Raw genomic sequence first — 19491 nt, forward strand, 5'->3', positions numbered from 1 at the left:
AGAGAGAGAGAGAGAGAGAAGAAGACACGATATGACTAATGTACAGGAAAATAGTTTGTTGTTTCACTGAAGAAGCAAAACTGAGGCTGTGATTTGCAACAGAAGGAAAATTAGCTTAAGACCTAGAAAGAGTAAATTAGCCTGTTCTACACTGTAAATTGATTATAACTCTTACAACTACACTGTATCTATTCTGTTTTTGTGCTCTCTCCTTCACAATTTAGCAGCAATCACAAGCTGACTGTTCAAGAGTGCGGCATCAGTATTCAGGATAAACCTATAGGAGTATACATCAAAGATCTTACAATGTCCCTTTTGTTCAACAAAAAAATAAGGTTGGAGTTTGGTCAATCTTAGGAGCATGCAAAACACAGTGTAGATGCACCTGTCTGCTTTGCTGCAAATGACCAAAATAAAGCTACCACTTGGGCAGTCATCCAGTTCCAGGACTAAAATATTGCTACCACTGAGATAGGGCATCAAAAATTAAAGTTGGAGTCTTGGTCAATCTAAGGGAGAAATAAACCAGAAAGAACAACTGATAATACGTTCAAATTCTTGGTTACAAACCCTGCTGGCCCGGGAAAGTGCATGAACACGCTAAAGTTCATATATTTGCATTGCCCTATATTAGCAGAACCATCAACCGAAAGCAAATCTTAAAACCAAATTCTAGTTGTTCGAGGAACTTTGTATTACTTGTTCAGTTCTCCTCCTTGAGTTCTTCCAATCAAACATCAAATATTGCTAAATGTTTCATTTACGTCAATGCACTTCAGTCACCGTGTTCAAACAGTCAAGTGATGTCAGCGCCACAGGTTCGAGCCTAAGATCAATCAGGCAAGTCTCTCTGATGGTTAAGCCTGCAGGAAATCATTAACAGACACTCCTGAGTCATAACCAATCAAGGCTGCCCAAAAACGAATTGTTTCCAGGAAACCAAATGTGCCCTGCATATATAAACCCTCCATGATACTCTTCAATAAGCAATTGCAGAAACAGTAATTGTGATTTGCAGGGATAATGAAAATCTTTTGCATTATTTGTAAAATGCTTAATAAGATCCATTTAAATCAAGGAGGTTATCATCAAAGATAATGATTTCCTCAGGCAACAGGGGAACAGCTAACATAAAGGCAGAGAAGGATTTCCTTTTTCACAAGAACAGGACCGCTTTGTTCTTCCCGCCAGCTTAAACCAAATGTATTGCCAGGGTCATGGCAGAGCTTTGATCTCCTAACTGATACCCGTTTATCTGGTGATGAAGAATCTAGCTCTGTATTAATTTAAGAGATTAGCATCCTGATGCAAAGTAAAAATAATACCAACAGGGCCATCCCGCAAAAGCTAGTACCTATGCATGATGAGTCTGCAACAATGCATCAGTACCTGTTCTCAATTAATAATCGACCTGCTATAATTTTAAAATCCTTTACAAAGCTGTTGCAGCAACGAAGATAACGCAAGGAACATCTCAACTCCCTCCATTCTAAACATAAACTCATTCATCGAAAAAGAAATACCCAAAATTGATAGAACAAATTAATGGTTTCTTTCTCTCTCTTTTTTTTTTTAAAAAAAAAAAAGCAAAAAACTTTGAAGTTCTATTTATGTAGTTTAAATGTGGACGAGAAAGAAAAAACCACTGAATATGTAATGAAAAACATACTTAAAGAGTTCCAACTCAACAATGCAAGAATACAAATTAACCGGAAACATCCAAAGAAAATATAATTGAAGACCGTCGCTAACTCAGCAACACAAAATTTTGTTTTCTCCTTGAACAATCAGCAGGCAGCTTCATCCACTCAATTGAAAACTAGTCATCGCGAGGTTGACATTGTAATAAAAGCTATTTAGAGAGGAAAAACATTGTTAAGTGAGATGATTAGCTTTTCATTATACCAATATAATGACTAATTTACATTTCAGAAAAGAAAAATCAATGAAAATACTTAAGGGGATAATAAAGTTTTTTTACAAGGTTTATTAATTATTATCAAGGATGAATATCTTTTTACATTCTAAAAATACAATAAAATGATTAAATTAGCATTAAAGCAAAACTTATTTATTTATCTTAATTTTTTAGTTATTATCAAGTTAACTAAAAAAAAATTTGATAATTTAAAAATATAAAATATAACTTAAAAAATAAAGTTGCCAAGCATGAGCAAGTAAGATGTGCTCGTGGTATTTTAGCAATATATTTGATGTCTCCTAATCTCTAAACAATAGTTTTTATAATGATGTTAAAAATGTTAAGATATCTCCATTTAAGTAAAGTGGCATGTGTTTTATACGATAGTGTTTCACTAATGGTTTTTTTTTCTCTCTCCTCATTTTGAAATTTATGTTTGCTATTTAAAATTTAATTCTTATTTTTTTTATTCTTGGTTATGTAGTCAAATTTAGATTTGTTTTTAATTTCATATTTGAATTCATAATTGTGATTTGTTATTTTTTTCAAATCTAGTCTTCATTTCTTTGATTTTGATTTTCTATTTTGGATTCATTTCAAAACTTGATTATTTTTTATAGTTTTTGCCTTCAATTCAAAATTTACGTTGTACTCTTATTTTTCAAGCATGGTTTTCATACTTTTAATTTTTACTTTTTTATCCTTTTATATAATTAAATTTTTTTATTTTATCCTTCAATATTTAATTTAATAAGATTTGGATTTCATAGCTTTTTCAGATGGAATGCTTACAGTTTAGAGAGTAGGGTTATGAATTAAAAAAGTTAATGCAAGTTAATATCATCTTTTTTTCATTTCACCTTTCAACATTATTTATTTTTTAAAATGGGCTTTATGATTTCTTTCACTTTCTTTTCAAATTAGGTGGTCTCAATCTCATACCTTGGACAATAAGATTCGCCAATTAACTTTGTTATTTTTTTTGTCACTTTGTTTTATATTTTTTTTAGTTTCGCACTTCAAAATTGGATTCTTTTTAAAATTAAACTTCATCATTTTATTTGTTTTGCATTTTATTAGGTTATCATATTCATATGATTTGACTCACGAGATTTGACATTCTTATCCAAGTTTACAGGTGTCTTTTTTTTGTTTCTTTTCATAGACTAATTTTTTTATCTCATCTTTCTACTCGAGATGTTTTACTTTATCATTTTTTATTTTTTTTATTTTATTTTTTAATATTGGATTATCTTGGAATTTGTCGTTGTAGTTTTTTTCCCTTTTGAATAATCCTTCTTTTTCTTCTAGTCATTGATATTAATTTTTTTATTTTAAAATCTTATATAGTTATTGTCATTGTTTTTCTATCATAGAATTAAATGAAATCATCTTATTGGATCCAATACAACCTATAACTCGAGTTGTATACTTTTTTAATTTTTTAAAATATACTAACAACACCTAAATATCTTATAGTTTATATGATAGTAAGTTAAAGAGATGAAAAAACAAAAGGTCTCTCTAAAGCTCCAATACTTTTAAAGAAGTGAGGATTTATACAAAGTGAAAGGTTGCGTTTTTTTTGCAACTACTTTTGCGTTTGCGGTACACAAACACAGTAAAGTGTTTGCTAATAAACCAAATTGTGTTTTGTATTGCAGAACACATTAAAAAATTGAGTTTAACACGTATTTTTTATGAAGTATCTTTTACATGGTTTTTAACTAAGAGGGTGTTTGCTGGGCGGAAAGTGATTTTCTGAAGACCACTTTCCAAACTTTCTTATGTTTGTTTATCATTATAAAATTAGTCAATGGAAAATACTATCTAGTCAAAGAAAAATTTGGCTTCATTTTCAAGAAAGTGTTTTTCTAAAAAATTTGGATAGAAAACATTTTTCAGGTGTTGTGAAAAAATTAAAAATATTAAGATAGAAAACATTAATCAGGTGTTGTGAAAAAATTAAAAATATTATATTATTTGCTGATTATATCAAATTTGGTTCTCAACACTTTTAATTGCTATATATATTTATTTTGAACATTTATTTTTCAATTTCATCCCTTAGAATTTAATTTTTATATTAAACTTTGTTTCTTATTTTTATGATTGTTATTTTCTTTTCCCTTATCATTTTTTAATTGAAATTTTTTATCTATCAAATTTGGTCCTCGTTCTTTTAATTATTACTTATTTTATTTGAAATAATTTATGGAATGGTTATTATTTTTATTTCTTTATCTTTTATTTTTTTTATTTGTTGGATTTGATCTCTATTATTTTGATTATTATTTATTTATTTGAGATAAATTATTAAATTATATTTTTTTCAATTTCATTCTCATTCAACTTTTAAATTTATAAGATTTGTTCCTCATTATTTTAATAAACTTGAAACAAATAAAATATCAATAAGTTATTTTCCAGCTTATTTTTTATGACATAACCAAACACTAGAAAGTAGTTTCCAACTTATTTTTTATTACATTACCAAACATTAAAAAATAATTCATTTTCTCATAATTCACTTTCCCAGAATTAACATTCCAAAAGGAACTACTTTCCAGTAAACAAACGAGGCTTAAGTTTCATTAAATCCTGTTTGTTTTTACGTTTCAAATATGCTTTTGAAAAAATTTAAAATTTTTATTTTTCTTGCTTTATGTGATATCTTTTACGTGTTTTCAGATAATTTCAATACATTGATATCAAAAATAATTTTTTTAAAAATTGTGTTTTCAGATAATTTAATAATTTTTTTAAAAATAAAAATTATATATTTTGATGCATTTTTAAGTAAAAAACACTTTTAAAAAAACCATAATCACATTTTCAAACACAACTATCAAATATTTTATACATATTTTTAGCTACAAATAAACCTTAACCATGATTTTTACCAAGCACATATCTAAATCTAACTACAAATAAACCTTAACCACGATTTTTACCAAGCACATATCTAAATCTAACTAACTACACCTAATCATATTTTTAAAAATTTATTTTTTTAAAATTACAACCATAAAAACAATCTAAAACATAAAAACACTCTTAGACCACGAGCTCCGGGCTCCAAACCTAGGTTTAGGTTTTGATTTATTATAAATAGTTTTTTGTTTATAAAAAATTAATTTTTGTTAATTTATTTTGAGTTTGGGTTTGTGCTATAGCTTCTATTTAGGTTATTGTCTATAAAATAACTTTGTTTTAAGTTATGTTATTCTAGTTTGTGATATAAAATTGTATATGATATAAACTAAACAATTGCAAGTTTTAATTTTAAATAACTAAAACAATTGCATCTAGCCCATCTTGCTATAACGTAACTGTAAGTAACCCAGAATGGGGCAGAAATCTTTGAAATTGAAATCGTCACCATCAAAACTGGTTTCTTTCAGCAAGGAAGATGATGCGGCAGCACACCATCATCCAAGAAACCAGAGAGAATAGAATGCATAACATTTTTTTCAAGAACAGAGAGCCACATCAATTCATAGCCTTGATCAGAGATATTCACACCAAGGCACAGGAACATGAACGTGAGGTGGGTGTGCTGTCACATGAACAGTTTCTTTAATCGGAGGTGTCCTCAATTTCGAGTTCAATTTCTTCGACTGGCGTGTAGGCTTAGGCTGAGAGCTAGATTGGCTTGATTTCCTTTTTCTACTCCAATTCGTGTTACTCTTTTTCCGAATTCGACAGAGCACAGTATAATGAGGAACATTCTGCATAAGAGAATCATCGAGGGAATACTCCAACATAATCCAGGAAGCATCAGGAGTGCCTATATTCGGATTCTTGTAACAATATCTCCTTCGATTCCAAGTAATTCCTTTGGAATGGAATGAATGAACATCGTCACCATGCCAACGGCCCCCACTGGACCCAACACCACGATCAAATTTGGAGGATTTCATGCCAGGGTTTATCTTTCTCAAATTTGTGAAAAAGAAAAGATCATCCTGAGGAGACGGACCAGCCTCAACTTCATCATCATCCTCACCATCACTAGTAGTGTTATTGTATTCTCCAAAATTTTCCCATATTTGCCAAGGCTCCTCATGACCATATAGATCATAATCTTGAACAATGTAAGGGCAAGATAGAGGAAGACCCATGACTTTGTTGTAAAGATAATGGCAAACAAGTTCAGCCTCTGTAGGGTTAAATCGGAACCCTACAGCAATATTAGCACGAGACATGGTCGATTCCGGAAAGAAACACAAGATAGCAGCTCGCGGGAGAAAGCCAATCTGAGAGCAGAAGAAGAATAATCCATGCTGCTGTCCTGCTACTAGTAATTTATAAGTGAAAGAGAGTCCGGTCGGTGCAACAAATTACTGATGAATTGTTTTGTGTTACTAGTTGTAAACGGAAAACATGCAAGGAAAGGAAGGCCTCCCTTTAAAATCCCAATAGAACTTGGACAGACTGGTGGTAAATTACCCGCCGAAATTCCCCGCCGAAATAACACTAATAGTTGTCTTGGAGGAGTTGGACCCGCCGAAATAACACTAATAGCAAATCCCAAGGTGGTAAATTACCCGCCGAAATAACACTAATAAATATGATGAAAAAAACGAAAAAAAAAAGAAAAGAAAGTTGTCTTGGAGGAGTTGGACCCAATGGTTAGAAAACACTAATAATATTGCTTTGTAGCGGTACACCATTGCAATTTACTATGACGTGCACAAGTTTCAAATGCCAAGTCATAGCCAATGTTGAATTAGGAAATACGAGGCTTGGTTGTTGGTCAACTATAAGTCTTGACTGGTCAATTTTTACTATTATTGCTTTTTTTTTTCTTTTTTTTTCTATATTATCTTCATAATCACTCTATAGGTAACACTAGATACATGCTAGCGCTCTGCCACCATATTTTTTTCTGTCATTCCGCTAAACTTGATTCATGTGTGTGCTAAATATAGAAGATAACATAAACTTTAATGGCTAATAATGCAAAGAAAAATTAACATAAATCATAAATAGTAATATATATAGAAAGGTTTAAAAATGTAGAGGAACTAATACACAACAAGAGTGGAATCCAAATAAAAATTAAAACTTGTCCATTGTAATTTTTGCCAAGTTCATATAATATGGGTTTCTGATTCCAGGATCTAAATCGCTTGGGTCTGGCGTGGTTCCAGATCCATAGCATTTAAGTGTGGCTTGGTTGCTAAATATAAATAGTAATATATATAGAAAGGTTTTAAAATGTAGAGGAACTAATACACAATAAGAGTGGAATCCAAATAAAAATCAAAACTTGTCCATTGTAATTTTTGCTAAGTTCATATAACATGGATTTGTGATTCCAGGATCTAAATCGCTTGGGTTTGGCGTGGTTCCAGACCTATAGCATTTAAGTGTGGCTTGGTTGCTAAACCCATAATGGTTGGGTTTAGCATTGGTGCTTGGACTTGGCATGGTTCGTAAACCCATGACATTTGCGTCTGGCTTGGTTGCCAGACCCATAACTTTTAAGTTTGACATGGGCATTTGGGCTTAGTGTGGTTGTCAAACCCAAGTGCTTTGAGACTAGCATTGTTGCTAGATCTAGGTAGCTTGGGTTTGACATCTAGGATTTGCATAATTTTTATGAGTCAGCCAAAGATAATAGTTTTGTCGAGGACCAAAACACTCATGCAAATATGTTAAATGGTCTTAGGACATCAAATTAATAATTTCTTGTGAACTTCTGATGTATTGTTAAGAAAAAAAAAACAAATACTTCTACTAAACACTTCTAAATTTTAGTAAATAGATGCGGAATTTAAGCTAAACTCTGCTATGTTGATTCCAATTGTTAGAAACATGTTTGCGCTCTTGCAACTCTAAAAAACTCTAATCAAGAACAAAGAAAAATTTCTCTTGCAAGTTTCTCTTGTTAACAACACAATGATATGTTTTTTGTCCTTCAATAAAATGTTGATTGAACATACTTAAAGTTCTCCTGCTCAGCCCATTAATTTGTTGTCCAAACTTTTTGTTACCCATTTCTATTCCTCCGAATATTATTTAAAAAAAAAACAACAAAAACATATTAGATCTTTGAAAAAGATCTCACCTTTGATGTTAAAACCTATAAAGTCCACTAATTGTCCTTAAAAATCTATGGGTTTGATGGTGAAATAAAAAATGTTCTCATTAGATACATCCATTTTGTTAATGGAAAAATAATTAATCACATCAAACTCCTAAGAATAAAAAAAAATAAACCACATAATTTTCTCACCATTAATCATATCATAAAATTCTATACTTTTTTTGTTGTCTTTTTCTTTCTATAGTGACTTTGTTCACTTGTTTGCTAATTTGGTGCCCTCTTCTCTATCATTTCCTTTGTCAATTTGATTAAGAAAAAGGAGAAGTACTGAACACAAAAGGCACCATCTTCATCCTCTCTCTGCAGTTTCCTTTCATCCGATTTATTTTCATTCTCTTCATGATCTAAGTTGTAAAATGTTAAAAGAAAAAAAGAGAGAAGAAGCAATGAATAAAAAGAAAAAGAAAGTCAAAGAAACATTTTTCTACTTATGAAAAGATGAGAAATTAAAAGTAAAATTCCTATTATAATTTATAGTAAAAAATCTCTTGATTCACAATAATTTTTTCGCACTATAGCTCTTATTATAATAGTTAGCGAGGTTTGGCTTCAAAGATACATAGAAAAATAAATAACATATTTATTATAGATATGATGTCATCATGGTCACTTGTCATTGTGTTACAAAAAATTTCTGATCTATTATCTCTATTTATATTTTACTCATCCAATTATTGCATCAATAATATATATTCAAAAGTATTTCTCTCTTCTACCATCATTAAGGAGGGTATTAATGCCATCTTTTAACATATCAATATCTAAGATGTAAAATCCCAGCCTAAAAAAAAAACTAACCCTCACATTTTAATATAGAAATAATTTAAATAAAAATAATAATTTAATATATAAAGGATATAAGATAAAGAAAAGTGGGAAATTTGAAATTTTATTCAGTATATTCATCTGGATAAACGAAACATGTATATAGAAATTGAAAATCCTAGTTGTAATTTTTGAAATTATAGTGGAATTCTAAAAAAACAAAAAAAACAAATGATAATTTATGTTTATTTGAAATTTTAAAATATTTTTTTAATTAATGTTTCAATTGATATCCCTCCTCTATGAATCTTTATTTTACTTATTTAGCTTTTTTTAATAGATTTTTTTCTTTAATTATTCTCTATGTATTTTATTTTTAAAGATATTGTTCAGATTCATCTATAATGTTTTATATTTTATATAGATAAAATTTATTTTAAAAATATAAAAACTATATTTTAGATAATATGTGTAACCTTGCATAATTTTTTTCTTTTATTTTATTCAATTAATTTTATTTATGTGTTTATTTTTATTATCGTTTGATTGAATAAAAAACTTGATTATAATAAATAAGTTCAATAACCACAATCAAGTAAACGTTTCATATTTTGATATCAAATCTTAATCTAAATCTCTCACTCAATTTTTTTAGTTTTATTTTTAGTTATCATTAATGATTTTTTTATTTATTTATATAAATGATTCTCAATTTATTTAATTAGATATTTACAAATTTTTCAATTTATACTTATAAATTTTTTATGTAAGAAAACATGTCGGAAAAACATGCATATCTAATATTTGTTTTATTGAGAAAAACATATAACTCATGACGAAGCATAAGTCAAATAACTAACTAATAACTAAACATTGTAAGACCATTAGTCATAACAATACTGATGACGCAACTATGCTTCTCTTCTCTTTTATTCTTTTCTTTATATAATTAGGGATCAAATTGTAATAAATGAAGTTTACGAAGCAAAATGTAAATATTGGATTTTGATGTTTGGGATTGAAATGAGACTGTCAAAAATTAATAAATTAAATAATATCACATGAATATACTGTACATGGTACCTCAAAATGTTAATTCTATGATGTCTAGAAACAATAACATACAGCAAAGCTAAAATGTCAATTCGAGAGTATGATGCCACCTTTGCCACTATTTGTAGACTGCACGTTGTCTCCTAATCACTCCTTGGTCAAGATTAATTATTTAAAAATATATTATAATAATAGATTTTTAAAAAAAAAAATTTATTTTTAACATTGAAATATCAAAATAATCTAAAATCACCAACAAAAATTTAATTTCAAACAAAAAATAAAATAAAAATTTAATATATTTTTAAAATACAAAAACAATATAAGTTAAGATTAATGGTTAGATACGAATAACTGGATATATAGATATAACTAATGCAAATCTTGCTAAATACTCTTTCCTAATTCAGTTACCAAACGGTCTCATGCATTGAATAAATAGATCCCACCAGCTAATTAATCACATAAATACAATGTTTCGAAGGAAAATCCTTTTATAAAATCAGTATTTCCGAAACAACCTGATGTATTTCCTTGATGTATATATACTTGTAGAGTAGAGGGGACGAATACACAACAAAATACGAAACATTATAATTGAAGATACTAATAGAAAAGGATACAACAACGGAACTTTTCCTAGATTAACAACAATATATGCGGTGGTTGGATTGCCTTTGAGTTCATCCTTTTTCAATTTATATACATATCAATCTCCCATCAGCCACATTCTCTTGATTGTTTAATTAGGGTTTGCTTGATATCAAATATGGCGATTAGGGCTCAGAATCGAAAGGAGATGGTTTCTCAACTCGCAAAAAACAATATGATCGTAGCAGACATTCTATCAAGACTGCCTGTGAAGACCCTTTTGAGGTTCAACTCTGTATGCAAGTTATGGCACTACATGATTGACTCGAGCCTTGGCTTCCAAGCCTTGCACCACGATCGATCGCAGAGGAAACCTCGATTCCTTTTGCGGTGGCCTGACTTTGATTTTCGGCCGCTTGAACCCATTGGATGCCGGTATCTGTATAACTTTATTCCGACAGACACCGAGGGGAACATGTTCAGTCCGATTCAGGTTAAGGTGCAAGAACCTGTTAAACTCGTATTGCCAGGTTGCTTTGGTTTGCTTTGCTTAGCTACAGAGACACGTATTTATGTGTTTAACCCTAGCACCCGTCGTCTTCTTGCACTGCCATATGATAGAAGTGGAATAGCAGGATTCGGGATTGGATATCTGAGCTCAGCAAAAAGACACAAGATTGTGCGGTTAAATATTCCTCGGCAATCAAGAACTTCCTTGAACTGCAAACTAGAGTGCTCGGTTTTCACTCTTCTTCCGGAGAAAAGAGGACTTAAATGGAGGGCAGTAAGAGAAGGTTGCCCATATTTGGTGGATCAGTTCTGTTTTCCAGCTTTTGCTAACGAAACTATTTACTGGAAGATCGATCTTGGGCAACATCAAGCACTCCACAGGCATAACGATTTTATTGTCTCGTTTAAACTTAGTGACGAGAAGTTCCAAACCATAACTCATCCTGCTGACAGGACTGACACTCCTCGTCACTGGAGATCGCCTACTCGACATTCAACGCAACTGGTGGAACTACGCGGGCATTTGCACATGGTGGAGACTTTAGAATTATCCCATGTTGCAATATGGAGACTAACCAATCCCGAGAATTCCATATGGTCAAAAGCATGCACAATCGACATAAGCAAAATTTCTCCGAATTTTGTTGGAGAACTCCAGTGCATCAAGGGTACAGAAATCATATTCAACTCTGGTACTCGTCTTCTGCTCTACTACGATGAGGAAAAGAAAACATTTAGAATGAAGATACTCCCTTGCTCTGCAGAAAATCTTACCGTTTATTGCGCAAGTCTTACTCCCCTGACAACATCACAGGGATAATTTATTGGAATATTTTTCTTTTTTCTTTTCTACCTTACTTGGTACTTGTTTCAGATGATAACAACCCCTAGAGTTGTGGCAAGATTTTCGTTTGGTTCTTTGCAGTTATGTGCGAGAAGACTTTTTCTTCATTCTTCAAAGAAAAATTACAGTAGAAGCATGTCATATGGTTGATCTTAAATATGATTCATATACTTCAAATGCAGAAATGAATAGTTTCCTTTCAATGCATGTATCTTTACTGAACTTCACAGTCATCAATGTTTTGGAACCTGCATTCTATAAACCTACGCTACACAGTTTTGTTTTATGTAATTGCTAGCCAAAACAAGTGATCAAATATGCCCAGCGTACAAGCTATTAGCACAAAGTAAATTGTCTAATAGCTACAATTCAGCGCTAAGTTTGCGACTTCACGAGACTGTCATCTGTCATCGAGCCTTGATTACTGAATCCAAGAATATTATACAGTTATATGTATATATTTGTGTAACCATTTATGAATGTTTAAAATCATATTTACAGAGTATAGAGAATAAATATTGTAGTTATAACTAACAGCCTGCCCTATCCAGGCCGGCTCTCAGTTTGTAGAAAGCGGACATATTCCTGCTGCAACATCTGTCCTCCATGAACCGGATCAAATCTGCACCTGTAAAAGCTGGTAATGGAAAAGTCTTTAAGATATAGAAAATTGTGAAGAACTATTCTGTCGACAGACAGAGAGAAAGAGTACACATGCAAAACACTGTATTTATATCGTTGTGCCTGCTGTCCAATATCCACAATCTTACCACAACAAGCTTTGCCAACAATGATCACCACCTAATATGGTCATTATTGAAGGCACACTAGCTAAACCATCCACATAGTAGGTGCATTCAATTATGAAAAGTAGTTTCAATGTCCATCTACATTTCTTTTCTATCTTCCCCGTTCATTCAGAAAAAAGTGTACAGATCAGGAAGATGTGGCTGGTTCGATTATGGAGATTCAAAAACTAAATCTTTGAAGAGCATAAGTTCAACAATGAATTACGACAAGCAAGCATTTTTTCTTTAAGTGCTAGAGTTATCAATTTTAATGGACCATAATTTATTTATTTTTGAATCCTTAATTTTCAAAAGCTTATAGTTTCTTGTGCAGCCAAATAGGAAAACAGAAGCACATGTATAACAACATTAGGTAATGGGATGAAAATAACCGCATTACCTCCCATTCATGCCAACAATAATGACAGTATTCTGAGATGCAAAAGCTGCGATGTACTCAGTGTCTTCAGACAAGTGGAACTGAGCAAATGACCACTCAGAACTAAAATACTTTGGCAAAACCCCTGGACAAGCACAAGAAATATGAGACTTTATTTACGAGAAAAAGAAACAAGAATAATGCGTGTGGGAAAGGTCTCCCATAAGATATATATATATATATATATATATATATATATATATATATATATATATATATATATATATATATATATATATATATATATATATATATCTCCCTTGATGAACCAGCCAATTTCATTTATTAAATAGTAATAACAAGAATTATAAGAAGCTATTAAGGAAATAAAAACCAAATATAGTGCCTACTATTATTGCCAAAAGGAAATCAAAGCACCTACTCCATCTCACATACAGAGGACTCCATCTCACATACAGGAAGTGGATTAAAAAAGGGGAAGAAAAAAGAAGTTCAGACCAAGTGGACAAGCCTAATCCCTCTTTCTTGCCCTAAGAAAGAAATGAAAGAAAAGATGGAAAATTCAGATTTGTGACTCAGATTGATTACAAGTGTTTGGTATAGTGGTGCGAGATGCCTTTCAAAAGTATTTTTCGCTCGAAAATGCATCAAAATAATTTTTTTTAAGAATTTTTGTTTTTACTTTTAACATCAATACATTAAAATGATCAAAAAGCATTAAAAAAAAAACATCAATTTAATTTTTTTTTCAAACCAAAAACAATTTCGAAATGCACCCAAATGCAATTCCAAACGCAAAAACATTTGGCAGTTGAGGTGTAGTTACTTCCCATGGAGCCAATTACAGTTTCATTAGTTCTAGTTTTACTTTTAAATCCATTAGTTCAGCAACTTCTGTTAGCCTGCTGCAGAATTACTCCATAAACTTCTTCCATAAAATGTTCGTAGCAGGGAAAAACAAAAATGATGGTTCTTAAAAAGAATAAAACAAGCTATCACATCGATGATTTGATGCATATAGTGGAGTTTTGGGTTAGATTTCTGCATTTCTTCAATATGATAGGGGGTAAATATAACATGAATCGTTCAAACTCTATGGTTTTATGAGAAGTTGTGATTAATGATAAGGCATTCCATGCTACCAATCTCAACTTAGTGCTATCTGGAATTATCTTCAATTTTTCATGGATAATGTATATACAGAGGTCATTTGAGATGGATATTGAGTTTTTTAATATTACTTCAAGAAGTCATTCTTAAGCTCGTTCTTAAGCTAGTTCTCAAAAAAAATAGAAGAGATGGAAGTTAAATTTGGTGAAAATTTGAAATTGGCAATCCTATACTTGAAGAGTTGAAGGCACAAATCTCATGAAGAGAAGCAACTAGAAGCAACATTGCAAGGGAAACAGCATGTCTCCCGGAACTGATTGACAAGCAAACAATCAACTTATCATCATTTTACCATTACAATGTTGAATGCTTTTTCCTTCTTGCTTTCAAGAACCTTGGTTTCTGTAGATTCATAAGAACCATAGGAGATTCAAGGTTTGATAATTAGTAGGTAGTAAGATTTAAGATTTACATCTTTTCACTCTTCCCATTTCTTGCATTCTCTATCACACATCTTGGGAAAAGAAATGAGATGATATTTTAGACACTTCTTTCATGTTTTTGCAACTTTCAACAATATATCGCGAGGTTTCATTGCTTAAAAATCAAATTTACTCCATGTATTTCATTATAGGAGTTATATGTCTTCATCCAAGCCATGAACTACGTTGTTGTTACTAGAGTCATTTAAAGCCTTTCCATTCTTTTCAAACCAAAAGAACAGAGAATGGAAAACTAGGAAAAACAGGAAGCAGAATAAGAAAGGATTTATAGGTTCATCTTTAGAACCATTTATCAACAGAACTTTCTTACCTCTCATAAAAGACAATGAAGAGCCAGGATTCGCACTAGTGCTTGCAGAAATAAGGCCATCAAGGGAAGATGATGAATTCTGTTCTAACAATGACGGGCCCTGAGCAGGGCTCAGATGAGAGGATGAGTCCTCTCCAGCCACTCGAACTCTTAGACTGAAGATATGAACAGTACCTTTGTCACTCGATACAGCCAACCACTGGACATTCCGAGAGAGTGCAATGCCATAAATCTCTGCTCTATCAACTCCTCTTCTTACCTGCAGAAAAGTGGTATTATCAATCAGTTCTGAAAATAGTACAATTAATGTTTAAAATTTAATTGGATACTAATCCAGAAGCTTCCACAGCTGCTGAGGAATCTAATCCAAGTAAGGGAATGATGAACAATGAAGTGAGCATCATTAAACATTATATTAGTGATAAAAGCAAGTAACAAATAACTGGTACCTCAGAATAAGTTTTTAGCATATGATACAACTTCCCTATCAAGTAACATACAACTACATACACCTGCAGAAAAGTGGTATTATCAGCACATAAAATGCTGTTTAAAATTTTATTAGCTGCTCATCTAAGGGGAGAGAGAGGGGAATGTATTCCTGTGTTCTGAAAATAGTACAATTAATGTTTAAATACCTGCAGAAAAGTGGTATTATCAATCAGTTCTGAAAATAGTACAATTAATGTTTAAAATTTAATTGGATACTAATCCAGAAGCTTCCACAGCTGCTGAGGAATCTAATCCAAGTAAGGGAATGATGAACAATGAAGTGAGCATCATTAAACATTATATTAGTGATAAAAGCAAGTAACAAATAACTGGTACCTCAGAATAAGTTTTTAGCATATGATACAACTTCCCTATCAAGTAACATACAACTACATAAGCACTGCAGTGAAATTTCAAGATGACATCTAGTAAACTATATTTTTAACAAGCTACCTCTTGTAAACGAGTGCCATCCATTGTATTGAAAATTCTTATCAAAGTGCCCCTTGCACTAGCAGTCGCAAGAAGCAAGCCATCCATTGTCAAGGTCAAGCATGCAATATGAGAATCATGAGCATTAATGAACTTCGTGACATTCAACCCAAAGTGTTCAATTCGGACCTGGCCCCGATGAAGCCCAGGGCACGCCAACACAAATGTATTTGAATCATGAGAAAGGCAGCACAGTCCTCTGGGATTTGCCAGAGTCTCAATCTGATGAAGAAGCTTCAAATCCATGAAATTATAAACATATAACTTGTGCTCAAGAACAATAACAATGCGATCCCGCCTTAACTTCACAGACCGAACCTCAGACCTAAATGAAAATTCACCAATGCACCGGCTCTGATGATCATCCCAGATCAAAACTTTGTTTGGAGGATACTGAGAATTAGCATCAGCACCAACAAGTGCCAGAATGTTGCACCGGAACAGCATCTCAACAATTTTGAATCCCCCACTTTTGAGATCACGTCTGAAAGTTTCCTTAAAAGGCTCACAATTATAAATGCGAAAGCCATGGCTTGTGCCAGCAGCAAAGCAGCCATAATCCTGGTTCCAGGATGCAGAAATCAATTCCACTTCATTGCTACCATTGGATTCCAGATCGGGCTGACCTAAAGAACTAGAAGCAAGAACATTTGAGGATTCAAACGAACCATGCCTTGCCTGGGGAAGAAATCCTTGAGAAGTTGAAACGGTTGAACTCATGGTCTTGACGGCTTGCTTGAAGCAATCAAAAGCCGTAGGAATGCATATGAAACAAGATACACAACGTTGGAATAGCAAACGTAAGGCTCTGCCACATCAGATGACAAGCATGTTAAACATGTCAATCTTATACTTTACACATTTCAACATCCACAGTTCACCATAAATCAATCATTAGCATTCAAAAAAGATAAAACAACCACATCAAGCAAAAAAAGCTAATGAAATCAGTATAATTGGATTCACCCATCTGTGAAAAAGTTTCAATTTGCTCACTATGAAAAGAAATTGAGATCCCGCTAAAGAAAAAACTTCCCTTTACAACATCGACTTTAATCTCATTCTCTAAAGTCCCCAATCAACATTCCAGCATGACCCATAATTTAAGATGACGAGAAATGATCTCCCTCTACCCCTCCCTCCACATTGAACATAGTACAACACAGTAACGAGAGAAGAAAAAAGGAGAGAGAGGAGAGAAGAAATTGACGTACAGGCAGGGAGGGTTGATGATAACATGGATTATGTATTTCCTCTAATCTTCAGATCAACTTTCTGGATTTAAATAACTACAAAAAACAAAAGGAAGATGCATGAATTTCTTGAATAACCAAAAGTGGGTGTTAATGATTTGCATTCATTCATATTTAGAAAAAGCAAAAAAAATAAAAGGGCCTTTGAGATACAATGAGAATTGAGGTGTGAGATGAACCTTGTGATCAAATCAACGAGTCTTCTTCTAAACTATTCTTCCTGCTTCTCTCTGTGTTTATGTTTGTTTATAGAGACCTGACCAGACAAACTGTAACACAATGTCTCTTTCTAGACGAAGACAACAGGGACGGATGAACAAAACATTTTCCCTTTTTTCTTTTTTTTTCTTTAGAACCTTTCTTTTTTTGTTTTGTCTTTTATTAGTTTGGCCAGCTGGCCATGAAATCTTTATTCGGGAATCTTGCACCGATATTCCTTTCACTTCACCCTGCCGCGCCCCCACAAATACTACTATTTTTTATTTAACACATTTCATTTTAGGTTTTAACTAGCTTATCTCTCAAAGCTTTCATGGCGATTTACGAGTTGAACACAATTTTTCTTTTGACATAAAAAATATATTGGTAGTGGTATTGGTATTTAACTTGCTAAAACGGTTTAAATTTTAAAAATTTCTTGTTCTACTTTAATTGATATTTAGTGAGTATGTTAACATTGCAAAAAATATATTATGCATTTCATTTAGTTGAGTTGATATTTTATTTTATTATATAATAAAAAATGAAAAAATTAATTTGTTATATATTAAATATCAAATGATAAAATTAAATTTAGACCCCTCAATTATAAAATTAAAAAAAAATAAAAAAAAGACAAAAAAAATTCTTACACGTCTCTTTGACTAATATTCAATCAAAACTTTGAGCATATTACCCTAATTACACAATTCATTACTTTCACTTTTATTATACAAACAAAAGTTAAAAAAAAATTCTTCCATGATTTGTTGACTAATATCCATTTAACACCTCAAGCATATAATACTGATTATAAAATTTATTGTTTTTACTTTAATTTTTTTATTATTATATAGTAAAAAAATATAAAATTTATTTATTATTAATTAATATTAAATAATAAAATAAAATAAAAACTTCATGATAGATAATAAAATTAAAAAAACAAAAATAATGTTGAAGAAAACAAAGTATAGACATGTTGGGCAGGTTCGTGCAAAAGAGCTAGGCACGTGAACTTAAAAAAAAAAAAAAGTCATTGGTTGTAATGTATAAATTTTATCAAATGGTGATAAATCTTGGTTAAAAAAATAAAAATATAAAAAATAATTAGAGGAGAAGTTTTGCTAAAACACATATGAGGAATATAAATAAATTTAATAAATATATGGCATAAGTTGTACCAGTAATTAGGAAGTTTATTTAAAATACCCAAGAAATTTTTTCCTTATGGAAAAATTATAAATAAACTCAAGAATTTTCAACTCCCCTGAATTAAGGTCGACAATGATAAGAGAAGAAATTAAGCTCTCTTCCTCTTATTTTCTTGCAATTCCACATAAAATCTTCTCCAAAGTTAGAGTTTTTAGGGTATTAGAAGGGTGATTAGTGAGGAATAAACATGCTAACACAAGATTTGGAAGAGTTTAAGAGAGAGAAAATTAGGAGTTAATTAGAGAAAGAAGAAATTTTAGTAAGAAAAGAGGGATTGGAGGAGAACTTTGCAAAGAGAAGGGGAAATTGGTTTTAAATTTACTTGGTAAAGTATCCTATAGTCTTTAATTCTCGTTATTTAAGGATGGGTGTGTAGGGAAGAGAAATCCATAATCTCTCACGTACGGTTTCTAAGAGAAGTTTGGGGAAGATGAAAAATTGTTTATAAATTGGTTAAATAGCATGAACAAATAGATAAAGAGAGTAAAATAAAGATGGAAATTGAAAGAAAAACCGTGGTAATTCCTAACCCTAGCGTTGTCCATGATAAACTATAGGGAAAATGGAAGAATTGAATGAAAATGAATAATTATGTGTTAGTTTAATGCATATTGTGTAAGAATTAGGATATAAGGCAAATGTTTAGTTGAATATGTATATATGTATTTTAAATTTGTTTGGGAACACGAGTTTAATAATATGAAAGTGAGGTAAAATTGTTGAAATTGTTTGAATAATTCTAAATTGGTATGGTTATAGTATGCATTTAGGATGGTAAAAAAGAGAGTAAAATCAAAATTGTAAAGGTTTTGCTAAAATTATAAGATATTGTTAAGTTCATTATAGGCTTGATTTTGAGAATTAGTTGAATTGAATGAGATTATATATTTATTAATATATTTTCATGAATAATTATGTCTTTAGGAAAAGA

General features: G+C 31.3%; 2 protein-coding genes across 3 annotated transcripts; one reads left to right on the plus strand and one right to left on the minus strand.

Annotated features, from left to right (window-relative positions):
- The first annotated feature begins 10623 nt into the window (after nucleotides 1-10623).
- Nucleotides 10624-11775, plus strand: LOC105107435 (putative F-box protein At1g47790). The gene has a single exon (XM_011001360.1). The coding sequence runs from the start codon at nucleotides 10624-10626 to the stop codon at nucleotides 11773-11775; it is 1152 nt and encodes a 383-aa protein (XP_010999662.1).
- A 288-nt stretch (nucleotides 11776-12063) lies between these two features.
- LOC105107414 (autophagy-related protein 18c-like) lies at nucleotides 12064-17496 on the minus strand. 2 transcript variants are annotated; one of them, XM_011001330.1, is made up of 6 exons: nucleotides 17327-17496; nucleotides 17109-17183; nucleotides 15856-16630; nucleotides 14911-15169; nucleotides 12988-13111; nucleotides 12064-12436 (listed from the first exon to the last, which is right to left on the minus strand). In XM_011001330.1, exons 3-6 carry the CDS (start codon nucleotides 16612-16614, stop codon nucleotides 12343-12345), a joined length of 1236 nt encoding a protein of 411 aa, XP_010999632.1. In that variant the 5' UTR covers nucleotides 16615-16630; nucleotides 17109-17183; nucleotides 17327-17496; the 3' UTR covers nucleotides 12064-12342. The 2 variants fall into 2 exon arrangements, with proteins under 2 accessions (XP_010999632.1, XP_010999631.1); XM_011001329.1 differs by having other exon boundaries at nucleotides 15856-16702.
- Between the last annotated feature and the right edge of the window lie 1995 nt (nucleotides 17497-19491).

Source organism: Populus euphratica, unplaced genomic scaffold, assembly GCF_000495115.2.
Source record: "Populus euphratica unplaced genomic scaffold, PopEup_1.0 scaffold160.1, whole genome shotgun sequence".
NCBI classification, from domain to species: Eukaryota; Viridiplantae; Streptophyta; class Magnoliopsida; order Malpighiales; family Salicaceae; genus Populus; species Populus euphratica.

Coding starts and splice junctions, on each gene's coding strand:
- LOC105107435 (XM_011001360.1), top strand. CDS start 10,624: ATGGCGATTAGGGCTCAGAATCGAAAGGAGATGGTTTCTCAACTCGCA.
- LOC105107414 (XM_011001330.1), bottom strand. CDS start 16,614: ATGAGTTCAACCGTTTCAACTTCTCAAGGATTTCTTCCCCAGGCAAGG. Junction 15,170..15,855: donor ATGGCACTCGTTTACAAGAG/GTAGCTTGTTAA, acceptor ACTTTTCTGCAG/GTAAGAAGAGGAGTTGATAG. Junction 13,112..14,910: donor TTCATTGTCTTTTATGAGAG/GTAAGAAAGTTC, acceptor GTGCTTGTCCAG/GGGTTTTGCCAAAGTATTTT.